Raw genomic sequence first — 22,758 nt, 5'->3', positions numbered from 1 at the left:
ACACACACACACACGTTGTGTTGTACAGCATGCTCACCTTTGGTTTTCTTCTGCGGCTTCAAGGCACACTTTGGGGGAATCTCGTCCATGGATGACGTGTCCTCGTCCAGTGACATGTCAAGGGCACTGTTCTCCATGTGGTCAGGCCTCAGCGGGGCGTAATTCAGGTCCGACTCCAACAGAGTGCCGTAGGTGTGAACTAAAGCAATGTCGAAAAGCGCCGTAAAATTAAAATACTGTATATGGACTCATTTCAGACTTGGGTGAGGTTTTTTTTTTTTACATCGGAGGGGTACAGAGAGGAATCAATCAATCATGCGGGACCTTCTATATTCAGTATATGTCCATAGAAAGTCGTCTTACGCATGCGCTTCTCGTCCAGTATGTTGTTTGGGGACTCCATGTTGAGGAGAGCTGCTGCCGCCTCGTTTGTCTCCATGCTGTCTTCTGCGCCTGAAACGGTCTCTAAACCCAAGACGACACAACATATTAGTCCATTGCATGTCCATACTTCATGTGGCGCAGCTGCATGGATAATGTCACACATTCACAGGATCACCACATTAGGTACACCTGCACAATGTCATATTGGTTTTTTGTAATGGCAGCCAATACATGAACTGCATCAAACATTGTATTGTATGGAGCAGTATAATATCATAGTGTCAGATACACAAATGAGGTTTATTACCTTTTGTAAAAGAACGTTTTTTTAAAAGAAATCCCTAAATTAGGATCGGGCTCCAATTTGGTGCCTGGTTTGTATTCAGTTTTTATTATTGGGGCTGTCATTGTCATAGTTACTGTAAGACAAAATGTGGTACAAGTACTTCTGGTGGTAAGCGGGCTCCATCTAGTGGTACTCGGGAACACCAGAGATTTTTTTGTATTAAAAAAATATATCATTAGAGACATATGTAACTGAAATAAAGGTGCAAATGTATCACCGACAGATTTACTGTAATTGAGTTCAATTTCAATTTCCCTTTGCTGAAATAAATCTTTAAATTTGTATGCCACAAGCCAATTAACAGCAAGTACATACATCTAGTACTGTGAAAACGTGTTTGCCCCCTTCCTGATATCTTTTTTGCATGTTTGTCACACATGTTTCACCTCATGAAATATATACTTTATGCAATTAAGGAAGAAAACAATTCCAAACCTGCATGAACCTGAACATGGTGAACCTTCCCATGGGATTGCCAGCCAACCAGAATCACCCCACAAGAGCAGAGACAACTCATCCAAGCAGTCACAAAATACTCCACAACGACATCCAAAGAACTGCAGGCCTCACTTGTCTCAGTTAAGGTCAGTGTTCATGACTCCATCATTAGAAAGACACTGGGCATAAACAGCCGCCATGGCAGAGTTCCAAGACCAAAACCACTGCTGAATAAAAACAACATTAAGCCTTATCTCAATTTTGCCGGAAAACATCTCGATGATCACCGGGAGATTTGGGGAAATACTCTGTGATCTGATGAGATAAAAAGAATACCAAACCAGCAGTAAAATATGGTGGTGGTAGTGTGATGATGTTTTGTTGCTACAGGACCTGGAAGACTTGCTGTGATAAATGGAACCATGAATTCTGCTGTCTACCAAAAATCCTAGAGGAGAATGTTTGTGACTTTAAGCTGAAACCAACTTGGGTTCTGCGGCAGGACAATAATGCAACACACACCAGCATGTCCACCACTGAATGGCTGAAAAAAAAATCAAAATTAAGACTTTAGTGTAACCTAGTCAAAGTCCTGACCTGAGTCTTATTGAGATGCTGTGGCATGGCCTTAAAAGGGCGGCTCTGCTGGAAAATCTTCCAATGTGGTTGGATGACAACAACACTGCAAAGATGAGTGGGCCAAAATTCCTCTACAGCGCTGTAAGAGACTCAGTGCAAGTTATCCCAAACGCTTGATTCCACTTGTTGCTGCTCAGGTTGCATGAAGGTTAGGATTTTTTTCTCCCTTAACTCATTCAATACCAAAGATATATTTACGTATGTAAATATTTGTGTCAAAGTGGAAGAAAGATGAACATGAACACGCATAAAAGTGTGAAAGAACTCAAAATACGTCTTGGATTCCGCAAAGTAGCCACTCGTTCCAAAAGTTTGGCCTGTAGTGTATCTTAGTAAGTTTATGTCCTTGGGGGTAAAACCTTGTAGTAGATTGTGCAGGTGTAGACAATGAAGTGTCCGGTGACTGTAGATTTTAGGCAAAGAGCAATCAATTTCCAACCTGAGATGTCCACCCCTCCCACCAAGATGGAGGGCGCCTCCACCACTTGGAGCGTGTTGTCCATCATGATGCCGTTGGTGACCGCGTCTGACTCCAGGCCCGAGTACACCTGCAGCAGATCTGTGGTGGGCACCGGCTCCACGATGACTGCGGGGAACACTGACGGGTCATCCAGCTGAGCACGCACAGACACACACACACACACACACACACTGAGTGGGAGGCAGTGGATCGGCTCAATAGTTGTAAAATATTAGGGAGAAAAAGCCCTGCAGATTAATAACACAACCTGGGTATTTTTTACAGCCTTATAAACCCTAGCGGGCTCTGTGCAATTTAAGCTAAGTGAGGACACGTAGCACGGAGAGGAGCTCATTTCTGCAGACACTGGAGTAGTCTGCAGGGAGCCCCCCTTCCCCAAAAAAGACAGGAAGGAGGCGGCCGACTTGGCTCAGAAGTGTTAATAAAACCAGCCAATGTGGATGCTGTTATTGTCAATTTCACACTAAATGTGCTCTGGGAGTTCTGGAGGGAGCCTTTCACTTTATTTAAACCTCCTTTTTAACAGATGCTGCTTATATCAATACATGCCATCAAAAACATGTTATATATCTATATGCATATATATCTATATGCATATATATGTACAGTACTTACAGCAGCGAATAAATCATACATTCCACCTTGACTGAGATAATAATGCTATTTGTTGGTGTTTATGTAACAATGTGTTTATTATTAGTGTGCTTGTAGATTGCACTGCATCATACCCAGAGGTGTGTCTCATTCTGCGGTGACCTAATTTCCGTAGCAGAGGATAGTGAGGGCTGTGGTGTGTTTTGTCTGAGGTAACTCTTCCACTCCTGAAGCGTTATACACAGAAGGGTGAACATTTGGCATAGCATTCACCCCTGCTGTGTTGTTTGTGCTATTATTAAAAAAAAAAAACACCACATGATTGTGCTGCTATGAAGCCCCGTGGGTGGGACTGACTTGAAATTTCTCACACAGTTCTACATATAACCCACTATAACTTTAGGGTTAAAACAGGGCCACATGGTGGACAAGTGGTTAGCATGTTGGCCACACAGTCAGAAGATCTGGAAGACCATGTTCTCCCCGTGCATGCGTGGGTTTTCTCCGGGTACTCCGGTTTCCTCCCCCATTCCAAAAACATGCTAGGTTAATTGTCAATAGGTATGAATGTGAGTGCGAATGGTTGGTTGTCTGTATGTGCCCTGTGATTGGCTGGCCACCAGTACACCGCCTCTCGCCCTAAGTCAGCTAGGATAGGCTCCAGCATACCCCCAACAACCCTCTTGAGGATAGGCAGCACAGAAAATGGATGGATAGTTAAAAACATGGACACCATAAAGCAAAACGTCTTTACAGGGACGCAGGCAGGACTTGGGAACAAACTGTCCAGCAGTCTTTGACTGGTTGTTGACAACTTTGTATTGTGTCCAGAATTCTGTATTTTATGTATGCTAGCATTTATTACAAGCCACCCCTAGGGGGCACCACAAAAGGAATTTAGAATTAATCACTTGTATATTGCTGTATAAGTAAATAAATAACATTTAAAAAACATTCATTTGAATGTATAAAATATATACTTCCACTGGATTTAATTTTATTGTTTTCGTTTTTCCTGCAGTGTTTGCATGTTTTTGTAATTTGTTAGTTTTAGATGCAGTGCCGTCTTCTCACCACTAGATAGCAGCACAATACATTACAAATCAACCGGGTTGTTGCTCCTCAGTTTGGAAAAACAATTTAAAAATTGCCTCAGGGAGTCATGACTATTAAGCAGTTAAATGAAACAATGCTGGGTGTTTCTTCTCTTTTTTTAAACACATACCCCAAACAAGCGTCATCTACAAAGGAAAGAATGTTGCACAATCCTGAAGTCACACAAAAGGCTAAAAAAAAACAAAAAACAAATACAGTGTTGCATCTGTTTGTGTGTGTGTTCAGGCACAGTTCATTAAAAGTAGCAGGAGGAACGGGAATAAAGGCTTATCTGTGTCTTTGGACAAGTGTCCATTCTTGGTGTGGACCTTGGGGGGCATACCAGGTGTTCAGGCGGCTGGGGGGGGGTAAAATGGAGCCCTGCACATTTGGGCTACACTTTAACCAGAGAGCTGATAGAGCTCTTTGTTGTTTGTAGCCATTGTAAATTGTCTGTTGTTGAGAGACAGAGAGTCTTCCATGGATGAGGATGTACCAACAACATCGTGCCACCTCGGACAACGTTTGCTTTGGCTACAAACAATATATGAAGAGATTAGTGGAATGTTTCCCATTAAGACGAGACACATTATCAAGATGGAGGACAAGCGTGCCTGTCTGAGCTCGCTGATGCTTGACGTCCTTGAGAGAGTTAAGTGTGTGTGTGAAGACATTTTGGCTATTGGTTGGCTCCACTCCCCTAACAGTCAAATGTCCCACAGCGTGCTGACACAGCTTGTTGTCTCTGCAGATGTTTTGATGTTGATGTCTTCCTCCGAGCTTGTGTTCTCTTGTCAAAGTGTTGATGAGACAGACAGACAGAGAGGGATGTTGCAGTGACTCCTACTTGACTTTTAACGGCTATTTCCTCTTTGTTGCTTCTAATGTTTCCTCGTTTGCTTTTCCCCTTTTTCAAAAAGAACAAAAAAAATAACCTTCTGCTTTTTGGACTATTTTACATGAGAACCACCTGCACACTCCACTGTAGTGATGATCACAGCACAATAGTGCTGTTCACAATTATGCCTTTGGGAAAACAAAAAGCTGTTTTTTTTTAATAACAGTCAGTTAGTCAGTTGACTGACTGTGATGACCATTGCACTGAGTCATACTGAAAGCTGTTTCTAATATGTTAGTTCCCTTATTTGGCAACAGGGGAAGGGTAACATACAGTATTGGAAACCACTTTCAGCGTGACAGGAAGAATCAACATATAGTTCAATTCATTATTAAAATCACATACAGTTCATACATATTTACTATTTACAGTAAAATAATTCATTATGGTATTTGTATTTACTGTAATTATTGGTAATATGAACTATTTTTCTTATTAATTTAGTTGTAATGTAATTTTTTGTTTTCATTTAAACATACTTGGAGCACAAATACTTAAAAATATCGCTTGTCCTCATGAGGGTAACAGGGGTATGCTGGAGCCTATCCCAGTTGACTTTGGCCGAGAGGCGGTGTCCAACTTTTATCACCATTCAGGCTGTCAGCTATTGGTGTTTGGTGGGCGTCGCCTTTATGCTATTTTGTGGTCATTTGTCATGATATAAAAAGGTATAAAGTTACAGTTAAAAAGCTACAGACATGTAGCAAATATTCTTCTCTTCAACATCAGTTGATATAGTATCACCATCATAAGGCTGGACATACTGTGTGCTTAGTACGTTCACTAAACAACCACACACAAATAGTGTTTCGAGGATAAGACATCATTAGCGTAATGACTACAGGAAGCAAAATTGTTTGACGCTTTAAAAAGTTAGTCTGTACCCCATATACGTAACATCCACTTGTAGCTTTCCCATGGGACAAAAACATGCTCCCAACTAACTGCATTGCTTGTTTGTTTAAAACAAAATGTCACTATCGTAAAGAGTCACATTTGGAGTCCGAAGATGAGATGTTAGGCGAAATAAACGTAGCTGTTAGGTGCAAGATAAATGAAACAGCCATACGTACATGATGATATGATAAGGCAGTGATCAAACACGCTGCCATGGATTGGCACAGCCTGTGTGAAGCAGTCAAATAGAATTCACCAGGCTTTACAGATGCAGCAATACGGGACAAAGTGTGTCTGTTGTCAGTGAGTGTTGGTAACCCCATGAGACACAGCACACATGTACTGTTTCTCGCCGTACTCCGACTGTTTTTTCTAATCAACTTTCAGCAGCATTACGGAATTTGGCCGATGTTCATCTGTCAACAATCAATCGGAGCCTCCCTGTATTTAACTATACCTAATTTATTATGTATTTTAATTGTTAAAATGAATGACATTCATTCATTATCCCGCCTCTTGCACAAAGTCAGCTGGGATAGGCTCCAGCATGCCCACAATCCCAGTGAGGATAAGCGGTATAGAAAATGAATGAATGAATGAATGAATTGTAAAAATAAAAACAAATCATATAATGCAAAACAAAATTAAGTTAAAATAATAATATTATGCAGCAGCAGATTCTATCATATAGAAAGAATTAGTTTCAGTTAGGTGGTAAATTCTATTTAAACAAGTAAATGAATTACTGGCTTTGAGTGACAGTGTAAAGACTCTGTGATGTCATGACATGAGGCACCTTAAGGAGTTTCCGACTGACCAACAACAAGAGTAGGGCTCGCTACGTACTTACACACACTTACACTCTCAAATATCATCTGTGTTGTTGAGCATTTGTCATCCATGACTCATCATCTATACATCAACTGTGTCTGAAAGCCAGCCAGTATCTGGTGTGGCCACCATTTGCCTCAAGTCCCATATACACCAACCCGAGCATCCCACACACGCTCGCATGCTTGAAAACATGAATGACATGCAGCTATTGTGGTTGTCCATAACATACGGACCAGCCCATACCACCCCCCCACTGTCCCCACTGGCGACTCAATCCACAACACAGGTACATTTTACTGTACTGATGGCATTTTGAATTCATGAGATACTGTGATGAAATCCTGAGATCCATTGTTGTGTCATTCATCCACAAGCATGGCCTCAGCATGCTGCAGCATGTTAACACATCTGTATTCCTGGAAGCGGAAAACATCCCAGTACTCACATGGCCACCACACTCACCAGACATGTCACCCAATGACATCCCATGCTTGGGATGCTCTTGATCAGTGTATACTGTACTTCAGGCAATGCAGTGAAACTGCACATTTTGCAGTGGCCTTTTATTGTGTCTGACCTAAGGCCCACCTATGCAACAATGGTGCTTGATATGCCACACCTGTGAAGTGGATAGCTCATGAATCATGAATGAAGAATGCCCACTGACACAGATTTAGACAGATTTGGGAACAATATTGACTGAGATGCCTTTTGTGTACATAGAAAATGTTCATGAAAAATAAAAGCAAAAACAAAAGTATTGCATTTATATTCTCGTTGAGTGTATTATAGCCAGTATAAATACATGTAAGAGAAATTATGTAGGCAGTTGTTATTGTGGGGGCGTGGGAGGGGTAGGATGAAGTTTGTTTTAACAGGGTGGGTGCAGCAAGGAACAAAGCCAAAGCAGTAGAACAATGTGAGAGCTTTGAGAAGGGAATGATCCCATCCTCTCTCGAGCCGCCTTGTAAACTGGTTGGTCGGGTTAGGCCAAAACAAATGCTAGTCAGGGATCCAGTGACAACCCGTCATTCTGGATCCAGCTCACATTAACGCACACAACTAGAGCCTGCTCCACTGGACGGAGAAGGTGTGTGTGTGGGGGGGGGGGGGGGGGGGGGCGCTTTTGGTAGGGCAGCCAAGCCACGAAATGTCACTATCGTAAAGAGTCACATTTGGAGTCCGAAGATGAGATGTTAGGCGAAATAAACGTAGCTGTTAGGTGCAAGATAAATGAAACAGCCATACGTACATGATGATATGATAAGGCAGTGATCAAACACGCTGCCATGGATTGGCACAGCCTGTGTGAAGCAGTCAAATAGAATTCACCAGGCTTTACAGATGCAGCAATACGGGACAAAGTGTGTCTGTTGTCAGTGAGTGTTGGTAACCCCATGAGACACAGCACACATGTACTGTTTCTCGCCGTACTCCGACTGTTTTTTCTAATCAACTTTCAGCAGCATTACGGAATTTGGCCGATGTTCATCTGTCAACAATCAATCGGAGCCTCCCTGTATTTAACTATACCTAATTTATTATGTATTTTAATTGAATCATGAATGAAGAATGCCCACTGACACAGATTTAGACAGATTTGGGAACAATATTGACTGAGATGCATACTGTATTACAGTGTCATATAAACATATTCATGCTAACCTGGCCTGTTTTTCCCTCCCATGCACCCTGACCTTACTGCAGGTTTGTCAGACTGTTAAGTTGAAAAGATGACAGCTTCCCAGTGGCCAAGTTTAGCCGGCGGGACAAGTCTTTCAAATATCAACAAGCAGAACATCTGCTCCAATCTACGAAAAAGTCCACACTCACAGTCTGCTTCTGCACTGTAAACGTACAGCCGCCGCTCCTTTAGCACAGGTTGCGATAACCAAATGTCCACTTCCGTATTAATAAATGTAGCATTTTAGTATTTATGGCATAGAAAACAAACCTGCTTACAATCTTCTAAACACAGTTTTCAACAGTATTAGAGCCCTCGAGACATGAAGTAACACCCCTATAATCAGCTTTACACTTGTAATACCCAATATAGAAGCTATAATCCGAGAAAATAAGACATTACACATAAATTAGAAAACAGACTTAGTTCCTTTTTTCCGGAAATCATACTTCCTGCTGTGGCTACTGGCTTAGTGAATTGTAAGGGCAGCTTTAAATGGCTTTACACTTATACTGCCTGATGTAGTAGACATTGCTTGTGTGTCACAGTAAATGTCTTCCTAGGTGACCTTAGTGATGGGCGGACAGATGTATGGAGGATGGGAAGCCAGTTGAGTTTCCACTTGTCCTGGGTTATGGCCCCAATAGTAGCTCATGTTATTACTGTGATTATGATTATTTTTCTGAGATAATTCATGCAATAAATGCCTGTTCTGGTGATGGAGTCTGGCTGGAGCCTATCCCAGTTGACTTTCGGCAAGAGGCAGTGTACACCCTGGACTGGTCACAGCCACACTGACTGTAGCTCTTTCTCCCACCATAAATGCATCTGCCCCATGTAGCCCCAATGCAAGCAGATTATAACATGACTAAAGTGGCCTGTGAGCCACCCGTCTACAAAGTTTCCCAAGGATAGATTATCCTGTCAAGAATAGTACAACTGTGACATGCATTAAGCATATAAGAGATTAAAGACAACTGCAACAAATCTACAGATAAACATAATATTAAATTGCGGACAAATGGCTACTAATCCATGTATAAATAACAGATTAGACCAGCGTTTTTCAAAGTGTGATGTTGAGAAAAAAGCTTGAGAAAAACAAAGAAAAACATAATTTTAAAACCAGTTCAGCTAACTTCAGTTACATTTAAAGGCAACATGAGACCAAGACATGTACAGTACCTGGTTGATTTCATCCATCCCGTTACTGGCAAATTCAAACATCAGTTCATTAGGCTGCACTGCAGTGGTCATGGCGGTGGAGTAAGCAGCCCACGTATCCCAGAAGCCGCCTTATGGGTCCTTCTCTGTTCCAAAAGCGCCCCCCTACAGAGGCCCGAAGCTGCGTTCACAGCACCAAATAGGCCTTCCTGTCTCACACACTCACGAGACTCAAAGGGTCAGCCTGATCCTGCTGGAAGCAGCCTGGTTGGTCTCTGGATCCACCTGGAGGAGCAGAGGGAGGACACAGAATATGGTCATAATTCTGGACAATGTGGAGCCAAAGTGTACATTAATATGTGAAACATTACGTTTGCTTTGCTGTTCGAAGAAGCCAGTTTTGGTGTACAGCTGGTAACTGAAGTTAATATGATTGAAAATACTCGCACCTACAATGTGTCTTTTGCCATACAGTTAGCCAAGATGGGTTCATTTAAAAATCAGGGCTGATTTGTTCAAGCTGATCCAAAATGTGTGAAAAATCTGTCACTATGCTGGCAAAAGAAGTTGTTTCACAGCTTGGCCAGCGCTTGAGAGGCAAATCTGGAATGATTTTGTCAAAGCCCAACCACAGGCCGCCTGCGGGCACGCCCACTCCACTGAGATTGGTCCCACTCCCAGGTGCTACAGCCAAGGCCTACAGCTTGGACCCTGGCACGCCCACATAAGGAAGGCTCACTGGGAAGTCAAAGTGAGCTGAAACTTTGGTATTCTTTAACACGACATTCTAGGAACACTTACAGGTCAGAAAAGTGGAAGAAGTATAATGGGTCCCCTTTGAAGAGTATGTGAACGTCCCTCCTTCTTTACTTCCCACACAGTGCAGTGGGTAGGTCTACTTGTGTCACATATTAGTTGACTTTGTCTGGCATCATGGGTGAGGTACTTGTCTGGATCGCTGCATGTGAAAAGCTACTTAAACCATCAAAGGTTGTCTCAGATTGACTGATTCTGACTACTCGCAAGTCATTTTGCCAGCTTGTATGTTAAAAACTTTGGAAGCAACTCTGATTCAAATGCTTGGCAGGCCGGATGTGGTCCTCCCCTGGCCATAGTTTGCCATGTTAGTCATGATAGGCTTAATTTTAAAAATCACGATTGGTTTTCTTAAAGCTGGCACACAATGTGGAGGTTTCACTATACAGATAGCCCTTGAGGGGAAAATCGGGCCCACTTTTGTGAAGTTTAACGCAAAATGTATGAAAATATGCATAGAAGTTGGGGCACTATGCTGGTGAAAGAAGTGCTCTGCAGGCTAAACAAGCTTCTCTGTAGGCATAATCCTTGAGTGGCACATTTGCTATGATTTTATTTCAGTGGATCAAAAATGTGTGATAACCTACAAAGAAATTTGGGAACTATACTAGTGAAAGAAGGCTGCACGGCGGACGAGTGGTTAGCATGGAGGCCACACAGCTAGGAGACCTGAGTTCAATTCCACCCTCGGCCATCTCTGTGTGGAGTTTGCATGTTCTCCCCGTGCATGCGTGGGTTTTCTCCGGGTACTCCGGTTTCCTCCCACATTCCAAAAACATGCTAGGTTAATTGGCCACTCCAAATTGTCCATAGGTATGAATGTGAGTGTGAATGGTTGTTTGTCTATATGTGCCCTGTGATTGGCTGGCCACCAGTCCAGGGTGTACCCCGCCTTACGCCCGAAGACAGCTGGGATAGGCTCCAGCACCCCCGCGAACCTCGTGAGGAAAAGCGGTAGAAAATGAATGAATGAACCTACAAAGAAATTTGGGAACTATACGAGTGAAAGAAGGCTGCACGGCGGACGAGTGGTTAGCGTGGAGGCCACACAGCTAGGAGACCTGAGTTCAATTCCACCCTCGACCATCTCTGTGTGGAGTTTGCATGTTCTCCCCGTGCATGCGTGGGTTTTCTCCGGGTACTCCGGTTTCCTCCCACATTCCAAAAACATGCTAGGTTAATTGGCCACTCCAAATTGTCCATAGGTATGAATGTGAGTGTGAATGGTTGTTTGTCTATATGTGCCCTGTGATTGGCTGGCCACCAGTCCAGGGTGTACCCCGCCTCTTGCCCAAAGACAGCTGGGATAGGTTCCAGCACCCCTGCGACCCTGAGGATAAGCGGTAGAAAATGAATGAATGAACTAGTGAAAGAAGAGATTTGCAGGCTAAAGACGTTCTGTGTAAGGATAGTCCTTGAGGGCCAAATCTGGGTTGACTTTGCTAAACTTACAAAAAAGTATTTTTCCATTATGGATTTTTTTTTTTGTATTTTTAAATATATCGGATGTGATTTTAACCCAAAATGTATCATTACCAGGGCACAGTGCTGGCAAAAGAAAGCGTTCTACTGTAGTTATTCATGATGTAAAACACAGGGCTGATTTTGTTCAAGCTAAGCAAATAAATGGACATTTTTGTAATGTCCAAGGATGGTTTATTTTGTTAAAGTTGACCCTAAATGTGCAATAATGTGTGTAAATTGTGGTGAAAGATTACACTTTGCTGGCAAAAGAAATTGTTCAGCTATATAGAAAGTCATGATGGACTTACCTGTATTTCTATTTTATTTTTTTAAATCAAGACTGATATCATAAAAGCTAACGCAAAATATAAGTACATCTGTGAGAAAATCGTACCACTATGCTGGTAAAAGAAGTAGTTGTTGTTTTGCTTGGCGTACAGTAAATTAGTACTGACTTGGTTATGACACAAAATGTGCTACAAGTGCAAAAGAAATGGCCAGCAGCCAGACTGTCACATGAGGATGGACACAAAACAATCAGAATCGTGCCTGTCCTGAGAGACCCATGTCATGATGAAGCTCGGGAGTATGTTTTCATCACATGATCTGCTGAGGCTTGAACAAAGTCACCCACCACCACACACAATCACCAAGGTGACATCACCCTTGTGATGCTGCCCTGGGTAGTACCCTCAGGCTGCTACTGGAATCACGAGAAGAGTGTGTGTGTGTACCAAAGAGCTGACATCCATGGGCGGTTTTCAGTGCAGGGGGAACAGGAGTGGCTCATGTCGGGTTGAAGAATTAATAGAGCCTGGGGGTGGGTAAACACACACATATACCCACGCACAAACACACACACTCGTCTTTCCCAGGATTGGTGGCACTGGAGGTCACAATGTCAGCACACACACACGCATGCGCACACACACGCACACACACACACACACGCACACACACACACATCCTTGCTGCAGGGTGAAGAATATTTGCTTTGAACTGTCTTTGTGAAAGTTGCAGGTCCAAGGTAGAGTTAAAACAAGACAGGGGTGGGGGCCTCCTATGTAAGCCATCCAGACAGAGTAGTTAAATGTGGTGGGAGGAGGGGAAAGTAGAAAGGTTTTAGTGATTAAAAAAATGTTGACCATGTCTCAAGCTTTGCTTTGACTAAGTTTTATGATCCGCTCATTGGAACTTATGATCAGCCTTAAAACACACTCAATGTTGAGAAGAAAGTTTAGTCTACTATACTACTTCATTATGCTGGCAAAAGGTTGTCAACACAAAATGTGCACAAATCTGTTTTAAAAGTGCTGGTGATAGAAGTTATGTTGTACAGATGGTCTTTGATGAATTTTGGATTAAAACATGATTCATCTTTGGTGATTTGGATCCAAAATGGTAATGGTAATGGTAATGGTTTGATTTCATTTGAACATGCATCAGATTACAATTGAGTGCATCCCATAATCAGTTCACAGTTCCACATGTCCAAAAGGAGTAGGAAGAAGCAAAGCTTATTAAATCCTACCCCTCCATCTGGTACTTTTACAATCACTAACTGTTACATTTGTTCACTTCCTGCTTTCCTAATATAGTTTAAGGTGTTTTTTTTTGTTTTTTTGTTTTTTTACAATTTTACATATGCTGGCAAACTAAAATGTTCCACTGTACAGATTGTACATCAAAAGTGTTTGATTTTTTTTAAAATTGGGGTTGAGTTTATTTTTGTTCCAATTGTGAATAAATCCATGAAAAACATCAAGGTGCTATGCTGGCTAAAGAGGTGGTCCTGCCGTATAGCTGGTCTTTAACAAGCATATTAAGTGATTTCTTATGATAAGCATATTTAGTTGACCCAAAATATGCATAAAGGTATAAAAGCAAATCTATAGGAGCAATATGTATGCGCTGGCAAAAGGAGGCTCTTTGCTGCAGAAAGAAGTGGTAAAGTTTGTACTGCTGGTAATTCCATCTATTCATGCATGCTGGAGCCTATCCCAGCTGACTTTGGGCAGGAGGCGGTAGAGATGTGAGAGACACTCACATTTATATCTTTGTTATATTTTTAATGGCATATTTTTGGAATCCCGAGAACTCAGAGAAAACCCACACATGCACAGGAAGAACATGCAAACTCCACACAGAGATGACACGGTGATTCAAACCCTGATCTTCCAGATCTCCTCACCATGTGCCCAACATGCTAACCACTAGGCCACCGTGCAGCCTCAGCTGATAATGAATGGGCATATTTTGGAAACTCAGGATTGAAGGGGTTATGACTATTTTTACCCAAAAATGTGTGAAAACATGCAGAGAAATCAAGTTGGTATGTTGGCAAAAGAAGGGGTTCAGTTGTCCACCTGGTTTTTGACTGAAAATCAGGATTGACTTCATTATGGGCAAAAATATGCGGACATATTCTTAGAAATCAGAAAGCAGCGCAAAAGAAGACAAAATCCTACTTTGAATTTGTGATGAAATTTCAACAAGCTTGAGGCCGAGGCGCAGTTAATAGAGGCTAATTAGAGGGGCATGAATACTATGTCAGCTGCTTTCATTTGTTTTACATCCCAGCATTGATTAGCATTGTCTGGCAGCAGACAAGCGAGGCGGCCATTAGCCGTTACAGGCAGGCTGCATATTATCCATGACAACAGCTGCCTTGTCCTGACCAGGAGGCTGAGCTGCTGCTGCGTCATGAAAAGGAAGGGGAGGAGCCGCGCGGCTGATGCGTGGATGCGAGTCAGCGCATTACGGCCCAAAGAGTATATATACAGCTCCTGCCTGGGTGGGGCCCTCTTTGACGGACCCAGGCGTTTATGGAAGAGTGATTACAGAACCAGATGCATTTGTCATGCGTGTGTCATCTGGAATTTGGATCCAGTTGAACACATGCTCCACATTACGCCACAAAAAGTTAATGACAGGCAAATGTCTTTTTGGTTAATCAATAGACTGGCGAACAGACGGCTTATCTAATAAAGTCATTCATCGTTGGCAAGCAGCGTGGAGTTCATTTTGGTTTGTTTGTTAGCAGGATTACATAAAAACAGAACTTTTTTGCATCCATTTATTATATTATTCATACATTACTGTGTAGTTTTTAATCATGCATTGTTTTCTAAATATTTGTATTAAGTTTTTCAGATTCTAATTACTATATGTTTTATTTAATATTTACATCATGTTACCTTTGTTGTGTTAAACATGTTCTATTCAATGCATATGTGGTTTTCTGTCTTTACCTTTTAGCATGATCACAAGTCCAAAAGGGAGAGGTGTTCCCTGCAATACTCTATCACAGCCAACAATGAATTTATTGCGTTATATTTGACTTGTGTGTAATTGCTGTTGACTGACAGCTTCTCAGTCCAGATTATCAGCAGTTGCAGCCCTATAAATAGACCACCATCTTGCCAGCTGCTAGCATTGTCAACTTGCCATTCCAGATATGCACGCAGCACTGATAGCCTGCAGCAAATTCAATTTAACACGGCAGTGATTGAAAAGACTGAAACAATAGGCCGAGGAGGTTCATGGGCATATGGGCAACCAGTTTGATTGCAACGCTGAATTATATTCCAGGAGTTTTTGCTTCAGGTTGAATTTTGCAGCTCTCACGGAGATGCGATGGTTTCTGTCAATCTCACAGAGAACACAGCAAAGACTGTGGGGCTCCACCCCTACCACATGGCGACTGCTAGTTGAAATAACAACCAATTAGAGACAGGATCCATGGGCGAAGGGAGCGTTCCCAGAAGGTCTAATGCGCCCCCATCGCCCCTTGGCTTTATTCTCCTCAGCTGAGCTCATTGTTGACCATGAAAGGAGGCAGTTTAAGCCAATAGAGCGACTATGCAATGACTCACTCTGCATGTGGCGAGTGCAAACACTGAGGGATGCAAACTTGACTTATCAGCCACTTTCAGCTCAGGTTACTAAAAATCTTTTGTTTTTTCTCGGGTGGCACCATTGTTGATGTGGTGGAGATACAAGATAACAGCTAGTCGTTTTTTTTCCCCCCTCACACAAGTAGCGATGGAATAGCCCAGCTAGCAACATGTTCATATTATTAAAGTGTTCCCAATTGGTATACATACATCTTCCCCCTTGTAGTTCTTCAGCAAGTTTCTCTGCCATGAATTGTTTGGCAAGCACCGCAGCATAACATGCACTGTATTGACTATTCCTGTATCATAGCATATTCGGCACCGTCATGAATGTTCCACCATCACTGCCTGTTATGGAGGTACCCCAGCAGGTCATTTACTGCCATCATCATAGTGTGTAGGGCTCTATAAACTTGTATTTTTTCCCAATTTTGCTGTGTAATAGAGGAATGTGTAGAGTTTTTTGCCGCTGTTTTGATTCTGTCCATGATTGAAGTGGAAATTAAAGGCCCTAAGGATGTACGGTTGTGACTATGCCAGGGTCATCACAGCATGTTGTACTGTTGTGGCGATTTGGCAGGCTTTGGGGGCATCACAGCATATCATGCACTGTCATGACTATTCCAGTATCATTGTCCATTTGGGACCTTGCTGGGACTATTCTACTATCATTACAGTCGTTTATATAGTCTTGAAGGCTTTGTTATGCACGGTCATGACTATTCCGGTATCAACATATTATGCACTGTTGTAACTTTCACAGCATATCATGCATTGTCATGATGACTGTAGTACCCACGTGTAGAGACATTGCAGCATATCAAGCACTGCAATGACTAATCTAGTGCTGTTTGTTTGATACTGCAGGATATCATGCACTGGTGGGAATATTTGTGCCATCAAGCATCACATATCATGCACTTTTGTGACTATTGATGCGTCATTGTTAGTGTCGGAAGCATGGTAGCACATCATCCACAGTCTGGACTAATTGGGCATCATTGCACATTTTGGAAGCATAGCAGCATGTCAATGTTGTGAGTATTCCATAATTATTGTTTAATTATGCACTGTTGGTACCATTTGCAGCATATTATGCTCTGCTGGGACTATTCCAGCATCATCGACAGTTTTCTGGGCAGTGAAGCATATTACGGACTACCATCACTATTTTAGCATCGTGTTTGAGGCATGGCAGCATGTCATGCACTGTTGTAACTATTCAATACAAATCAGGTGATTTTCATGACTATTCCATCATCGTTGCCCATTTTAGAGTTATGGCGTCATATCATGCACTGCTGTGACTATTCACTGCATATCGTTCAGACTGCCCTCATATGACAGCATTATTGTCTGTTTGGGAGGCATTGTAGGAATATTGTGCACCGTCGTGACAATTACAGTATCATTGATCTTTTTGTAGGACTTCCCCATCTGACTGTAAACATGGCATATTCATTTGATTTCCAAGGAAATCATCTAAGTGACGTTTAAAGATGGTTCAAAGTCTGGTTTAGTGAGACAAAGCAAACCATTTTCTCTCGTGTCTCGCGTTGTGTAAACTGTGACTGACATGCGCTACTCTGACATTCCACCAGCAATATATTTCCCAAAAACCCTGCTGGCAGACACAATGTGGGCTTTCCACCACCGTGTTGTTGAACATGGTCAGCACAGGCGCTGTTTTTTTGCTGGATCCGCCGGGTTCCTGTCAGGGAAATGACTCAATGATATGACGCTCATTGCTGGACGCTGTGATAGCCCGTGTGGGAGGCAGCAGGATGGCGCTCAACTTTTTGTGGGGGGGAAGAGGGACAGCGCTTCCCTTTTTGGCAGCTTATGTTCATTTGTCGCAAAACTATGTAGCCGTACCAAGTGCCAAGGAAAATGCTGGCAATCTCCTGGGCAAAGCATGACTCAGCTTTCATGACATGAAAACAAAGTTTAGCTTAACAGCCCCAAGACGGCAACGAACACAAACCTCTGCCCTTTTCAGAATGATTCCCTGTCGGTGACATTATGACATTTGATCAAAATAAATGTTACGTTTTTATACAATCCCAACTGAAAAAAATGAAACACCTCCCTGGCAGAAGTAAAAACTACACTGAATACAAACCTCCACCAAGGCCAAACCATCCTAATATACGCTTGGATTTTGTCATTAACATTAAAACATGACTCACCAAAAAATTGGAAACATTACCTTTTTTTAGTAAAACTGGAAGGAATTTTAATTACATTTTAATTATAAAAAAAAGAAAAAAATCTGCAGATTTATTCTGATTATTTCTAAAATGTCCCATCAACTGACTAAGTTGGGTAATCCAGGATAAAACGTACTTAACTGTAACACATAGAAGTCTATAGTGCTGCAAGTTAAGTAAAGAATATCCAAGTGAAATAAAATGTTGGTCCTGCAAACAAACCACAACATATCCCACCATGCAACTGCACATCACGAGCGAGCGAGGAGAGTGGCTGCTACAATATGGCAGACAGCCAGGCTAAAAAAGATGCTGGCTAACAGCATCTATTGCAGCCTAATAGCATCTAGAGCAGCAACAGACCATCAGAGCCTTGCGTCAGAGGGGCATCCGGGCCGTCGCGCTGTGCCAGGGCCAGAAAAGACGGCTGGAATTTAATCTCATCTCCTGCAAACCTTGTACTTTTCCACTCAGACTCAGAGAGCGAAAGACGCATGCTTCTGTTTGACAGCAGCTGTTTGTGCTCCATGATAAAAGTCTCGAGCATAATTGGTGCATCATCAACACGTTTAGAATCACTGATGGATGCACACAGAAAGAAAAATGAAGAAAATGACCCCAAATATACGGTAAGAAAAGTAGCACCCAGCAACTGACCTGTGAATTTGGCAGTGGCAGGAAAAGCATCGCTGAGCAGCGGCTTTCTGTGACTTCCTGTCTGTTAAACCACACTCACAGCAACATTTCACTCTCAGCGTGGAAAGTTCTAAACATCTCACTGCTTCCTTTTCGAGCATCTCTCACGTTGTATCATTTACAGTCACATAACCTCTAAAACAGGCAAGGCTAGGCGCTCTCCATGCAATATCTCCTTTCAAAAACATCAAAATCATTCAAACCCGTAATTCGCCATCCTCCGGTAGACACCACACACACAGAATCACACACACCCCGTTAACGTGAGTAGAGAGGCACATCGGCATTGCTTTGCAGCCCTTTTACACCAATTAAACAGAAACTGCAGAAAAAGGTCATAGAAAATAGGTAGGTAGCAAGGCATTTAAAACATCAAACCATTCATTTGGAATGACATTCATTGGATGTGTGTGGCACCCAAACCACAATATTTGGAGCAAACACATGAAAGCCATCCAAAAAAGGTATACCTCATCCTCCGGGCAATGTATTTCTCTAAATGTAGCAACAGGCCATGTGTCACAAGCACAGGAAATTGCAGATAGCTTCTTTTAAAAAAAACAAAAAACTTAGACATTACACCAGCATCTGGATGTTGTCAGTAGAAGTTTGTCTTGACACACAGTCAGCATCCAAAAATCATCTTGGAAATGACAATATTTCATGTGTGTTGTTATGTTTTGTTTTGTTCCAAAATTATGTAATAATGTGTTTTTTGTTGCAAAAAACACAGTAAAACCGGCAGTACTTCATAAAACATAGGGGGACATTAATCAATAGCGCTATCATTTGGGGAGGGGGGGCAACATTTCGCCGAATGTCCTGTTTCCAAGCCAGATTGAAACTGAATCCACTTTGCCTCTTTCTCCGATCTCATTATGAAAATAACCATTTAATTAGGTGATGGTTCATTGATGATGAAATGAAATGTTTTGCTCACCAATCGTGAGCAAATTTGACAGACTTGCTTCTCAGTGCCCAAAATGCGGCTAAATGCTAAATGCCCTAAAGTTACACTGGGTGGTCTGCAGCGTGCAAAGAGCTGTGTGAGAAATTTCAGGACAGACTTTGGGGATTAATGGCAGTGCCACCATGCGGTGTATTTTCACAACTAATAGCACAAGCAACATAGGAGCGTTTCAAGTTGTGACACATTTTCAGCCTTTTGTGTGCAGCCGTTTAAGAGTAGAAGAATTAGGCCCTGGGCTATACTCATTTTCCCCCCACGATGTAAAATAATCATTAATCACATTAATGTCACTTACTATGCTATAAAACATGTCCATTCATCTATCCCTGTTTGATACAAAGCACGTACTGTATCTTCCGATTAGTGTACGTTCTTCCCTTTTATCCAAAAGGAAGCATTTTTCGCTGGGACGTAGAGCCATGTCTCATTACATTGGGGTTCGAACATCGCGTTCCCACTCTATTGCCTTTTTCCGCGAATTATATTTTATAATTATAATGATATATTTTATTATGTCAAGCAATAATAATGATAACAACATGGGCTACTGTTGGGGCCATAACCCGCAACAAGTGAAAACACAGCTCTGAACCTCGGAAGTCACTTCCTGTCTTCCCGCCACTAACGTCAGAGAGTGAACACATTTACTGTGACACACGAGCACGAGTTTTCGTAAAGAGGACCTATTATGCTAATTGTCAGCGCTTTGTCATGAGCTGTGGACTCCTATAGAGCAGCTACACAGCTACAAACTTTCTAGAGCTTCCAGTTTCTACACCTCTTTCTGTAGTGTTTTATGGACTTCCTGCTTCCAACCCAAACGTTACTTTACTCCACCCCCCCAACCCCCCACCCTCCTGTAGATACGTGCAGTCTGTTGTGATTGGTGCAATTAACCGCACTAAACAAGGGACGACTGTACCTGCTTTTTACCATGCAGCAACGCATATTTCATTTGCCCGTTTGACAAAGCAAATACTCCCAGATTGGAAAATAGTCACAATTTTAAGCAGAGATTTGTTCAGTTTTATCCAAAAAGAAAAACATTTCAGTCTGTTTATTCCATCAATAAAAGCAAATAATTCAGTCTCGACACCTCTAAAGTCTAACATAGCAACAATATCAAGCATTTTGCATTTACAGTTTATGCATTTTTAAAAATGACCAAACATGAGTATGTGTGTGTGTGTGGCCTGATGACTCCTTCCATGCAGGAATACTCGGGATGCTTCATCCGGACACTGCTGCTGTTAGTTTGGCTTGTGTCCAAGTGTGGAAAGTGATTTCTACGCGTCACATTCAGACAAATGTGGAAATCTACTGGAATCTGGAGAATGGATTTGCAAGAAGAATAGGCCGCTCCAAATTGCCAGTGAAGAACTTGAATTTCCCCTGTCATCAGTACACCGACCGAATAAAAAAACAGGAACAATGACATTCCTGATTGTGTCTCAAACTCGACACCGGTGTGTGTGTGTGTGTGTGTGTGTGTGTGTGTGCGTGTGTGTGTGTGTAAATGTCAGCCACCATCAAATATTTTGAACTTCTTTGCCGTAAAGGTGGCACACACTGTGAAGGCGAGGCTGGGAAGCGGGCACCAGGCAAATAGGCTGCATACCAAACAGGTCTGGACACAGGCGGGCGGGCGGGCTGCTTGGTGTGTCCACCCATAATGAGGCATGCAGCAATGCGAAGCACACTACACGCCCACACTACACGGAGAGGGCACATTTGAACCGCAACTTGTTCTCCTTCTTGTTTTTTGTCACACACTTTTTGGGGTTAAATGTTCCTTTCAGGATACTCAACTCTGAGATATAAAATCAACTTCTGGTGTTAGAATACACAGGAAGGGAAAGAAATGTTCATCTTCATGTTTCACATCAGGATTGGGGATGATGGGCAAAACTCCAAGAAAAGTGCAGGTCCCATATTGTACTAGAGGTTCCACAATAAAGTATTGGAAAATCTAGCCTTGATGCTGGAATTTAAGACAGTTTAAATGTGCTTTTGGAAACATGCTATTTGTCTGTAGCTTTAATGCAAATGATCTGTTTCTACAAGCGTTGGTGTGTACTTTATCCCCTTTATACGTATACTGTATACTCGACCTCTGCAGCATTACTCTTGAGCGATGTAGTTAACACGGCAGGGTTCCAAGCGTGTTACATCAGTAACATCATATTATTCACTGAATAAAAAACTAAATGATCAAATCACCACACAGGCTGGATGGCAAGAGTGTTCACTCTGCATGTGTCTGTAGTGGAATGAACCAAGAAAGTGAACCCTCCTGTCAGCCTCTTTGTCTCCTAGTATGTGGAGTGGGGCTACTCATGAGTGGATACGCATGAGTGGCAAGCAAAGCTAGCAAGCAAACACTAATATCATTGTAGGCAACAAAAGCCACGGTTTCTATGACAAATGCCATAGCTTGCCTATTGAAGCGTTTGATCGGTCAGTGCAAAATGGTGTACGCTCGCTACAAGCAATACAGTTGAAAATCCAACATTTTGGGAAATGTTGGAAACAGTGTTAATAAATTCACAAATGCTACCCCCCCCCCCCCCCCCCAAATCACTGCCCCATATTAACCTTAATTAACAATACCAGTACCAGTCAAAGACAGGTCGATGTGCTTGGAGGCAACAACCTCCCTCTTAGTAGGCACTCGCAACTCTGTGACCCCGTTAAAAGTGGAAAAGAGGAACCCAAAGAAATCTGCGCCATGGTACAATACACATACCTACGAGCTGAAACGTAAAACACAAAAACTAGAGAGGAAATGGCGTTCCACCCACTCACAAGAAATTTGCACAGCCTGGAAAGATTGGCTAAAATATTACAGAAAGGCCCTATGTAATCCAAGAACAGCTAATTACTCATCCTTAATTGAACTAAACAAATATAACCACCAATTCCTCTTCAGCACTTGGGCTAGGTCAACAAGGTGTCATAGCACCATCAACCCATACATCCCTTCTACTCGTAGAAGTGATGACTTCATGTCATTTTTTGACACGTCTTCGCTAACTCCAGCCCAGTATCACCTTCCATTTGTCTCCAAGGTCGTAGAGAAATTCATTAGTGACACCATTTCCTTCAAAGCCACTACTTGAGGTCTTTCAGGCAGGATTTAGGATGCACCACGGTACATAAACAGCTCCTTTACCAAAACTACCAACAACCTCCTCACCGCCTCAGACGAAGGCCTCGTTGCAGTATTAGTTTTATTCGACCTGACTGCAGCAT

General features: G+C 42.3%; 1 protein-coding gene across 7 annotated transcripts in view; it reads right to left on the bottom strand.

The window, feature by feature from the left end:
* Positions 1-22,758, bottom strand: part of elf1 (E74-like ETS transcription factor 1) — a 47,881-nt gene that overhangs the window by 5,926 nt on the left and 19,197 nt on the right. For 6 of the 7 annotated variants that reach the window (XM_058076299.1, XM_058076298.1, XM_058076301.1 and 3 more), the window contains 4 exons: positions 9,476-9,739; positions 2,247-2,421; positions 364-465; positions 38-199 (listed from right to left, as the gene is read on the bottom strand). In XM_058076299.1, the coding sequence (XP_057932282.1) occupies positions 38-199; positions 364-465; positions 2,247-2,421; positions 9,476-9,547 (511 nt within the window). In that variant the 5' untranslated portion in view covers positions 9,548-9,739. Of the gene's footprint in view, positions 1-37; positions 200-363; positions 466-2,246; positions 2,422-9,475; positions 9,740-9,825; positions 10,954-22,758 lie in introns of those variants that run through there. The other variant, XM_058076304.1, reaches the window with a different exon arrangement.

This window comes from Doryrhamphus excisus, chromosome 6 (genome assembly GCF_030265055.1).
Source record: "Doryrhamphus excisus isolate RoL2022-K1 chromosome 6, RoL_Dexc_1.0, whole genome shotgun sequence".
Lineage (NCBI taxonomy): Eukaryota > Metazoa > Chordata > Actinopteri > Syngnathiformes > Syngnathidae > Doryrhamphus > Doryrhamphus excisus.
The sequence above is the reverse complement of the archived record's forward strand: the minus strand, read 5'-3'. Positions and strand labels throughout refer to the sequence as shown.